Source organism: Temnothorax longispinosus, chromosome 8 (assembly GCF_030848805.1).
Source record: "Temnothorax longispinosus isolate EJ_2023e chromosome 8, Tlon_JGU_v1, whole genome shotgun sequence".
Taxonomy (NCBI): Eukaryota; Metazoa; Arthropoda; class Insecta; order Hymenoptera; family Formicidae; genus Temnothorax; species Temnothorax longispinosus.
In genome coordinates this window covers 8,130,478-8,131,958 of record NC_092365.1, presented here as the reverse complement: position 1 = coordinate 8,131,958, position 1,481 = coordinate 8,130,478, and the positions used below count along the sequence as shown (strand labels likewise).

At 44.3% G+C, this 1,481-nt stretch overlaps 1 protein-coding gene across 1 annotated transcript; it reads left to right on the top strand.

Annotated features, from left to right (window-relative positions):
- The first annotated feature begins 470 nt into the window (after positions 1 to 470).
- LOC139817873 (uncharacterized) lies at positions 471 to 1,085 on the top strand. Its single transcript, XM_071786155.1, has one exon. It carries the CDS (start codon positions 471 to 473, stop codon positions 1,083 to 1,085), a length of 615 nt encoding a protein of 204 aa, XP_071642256.1.
- Positions 1,086 to 1,481: the final 396 nt, after the last annotated feature.

Genomic DNA, 1,481 nt, shown 5'->3' with positions numbered 1-1,481 from the left:
GAATACCCATACAACAACAAGATTTATACACGTTGCCGTGCGAAAGCTTTCTCTACGTCGAAGGAAGATTGGTGGTAAAGAAAAGGAATAACGAGTCTGTGACAACGCTTGTAACTAATTGCGTGGTGTTCATGTTCGATGAAATTTGATACGAGCTCAACGGCGTGGAGATTGATCGCAGCAGAAACGTTGGAATAACCAGTACTATCAAGAACTATGTATCGATAACGTACGACAAGGCGGAGATGTTGCGGAATGCTGGATGGGACATTTCATCTTCTCACCCGGAGGGATATTTCAATTTTTGCGTTCCGCTCTACACATTGTTAGGCTTTTGCGAGAATTATAAACGCGTGATTGTTAACGCTCGTCACGAATTAATTTTGATACGAGCGCGTAACGACAACAATTGCATTATAGGAAATCCGGCGACTGAGCCGGAAATTGAATTGTTCAAAGTACAGTGGCGAATGCCTCACGTTACGTTAAACGAGATCAATAAGCTATCCATGCTACGGGCCTTGGAAAACGGGCGATATCTTAGTGTCAGTTTTTGTTCGTGGGATCTGTACGAGTACCCCCTGTTGCAGAGCACGAGCAAGCATTCGTGGGCCATCAAGACCGCGACTCAGTTAGAGAAACCGCGATACGTTATCTTTGCGCTGCAGACCGGTCGCAAAAATATCATGACTCAAAATATTAGCTATTTCAATCATTGTAAATTGATCAATATCAAGCTTTATCTAAACTCTGAATCTTATCCATACGATGACTTAAATCTAGATTTTGACAAAAATCGATACGCCCTTCTTTATGATATGTATGCGCGTTTTTGTAAAGCTTATTACGGATACGATCGCTACGATACGTTTCTCAATTTGAATACATTCCAGACGCTTGGACCTTTCGTCATCATCAATTGCTCCCGACAAAACGAGTCCGTCAAGAGCGCCACCGTGGATGTGCGAATAGAATTTGACTGTAAAGAGAACGTGCCTACAAATACTACCGCCTATTGTCTTATCTTGCATGACCGCGTAATCGAATACAGTCCATTGTCAAACGTAGTGCGCAAACTCACGTAAATTGTAATGTCGGTAAAAATTTCGATATAAGAGAAATAAATGTATCGCGATGCGATACAGTACGGATCGTTCCTTCGTTGCATCATGATCGCGCCAACGTTCGTCGATCTGCAAGGTTTTGTCGTCGGGATGAAATTTGTCGTGAAGGAGGCGGCGATGCTGAGAAACGGGGCCGTTCAGGCGCATTACATCTTTACATGCCCCATGCCGTGGAATCTCCTCACAAAATCCGACAAATTGTGCGCTTCCTGGTTGATTCGCAATCACCATGGATTACGATGGGAAGACGGAAACGTGCCGTACAGCAAGGTGAAACGTTTAATTACGTCAGCCGTGCTCGGTGTGAAAGAGGACGACAACGATGACGATGACGAGATGCCGACTCTCGTGTACGTC

Bases quoted from the DNA above. Each gene is read 5' to 3' on its own strand.
- LOC139817873 (XM_071786155.1), top strand. From the start codon at position 471: ATGCCTCACGTTACGTTAAACGAGATCAATAAGCTATCCATGCTACGG.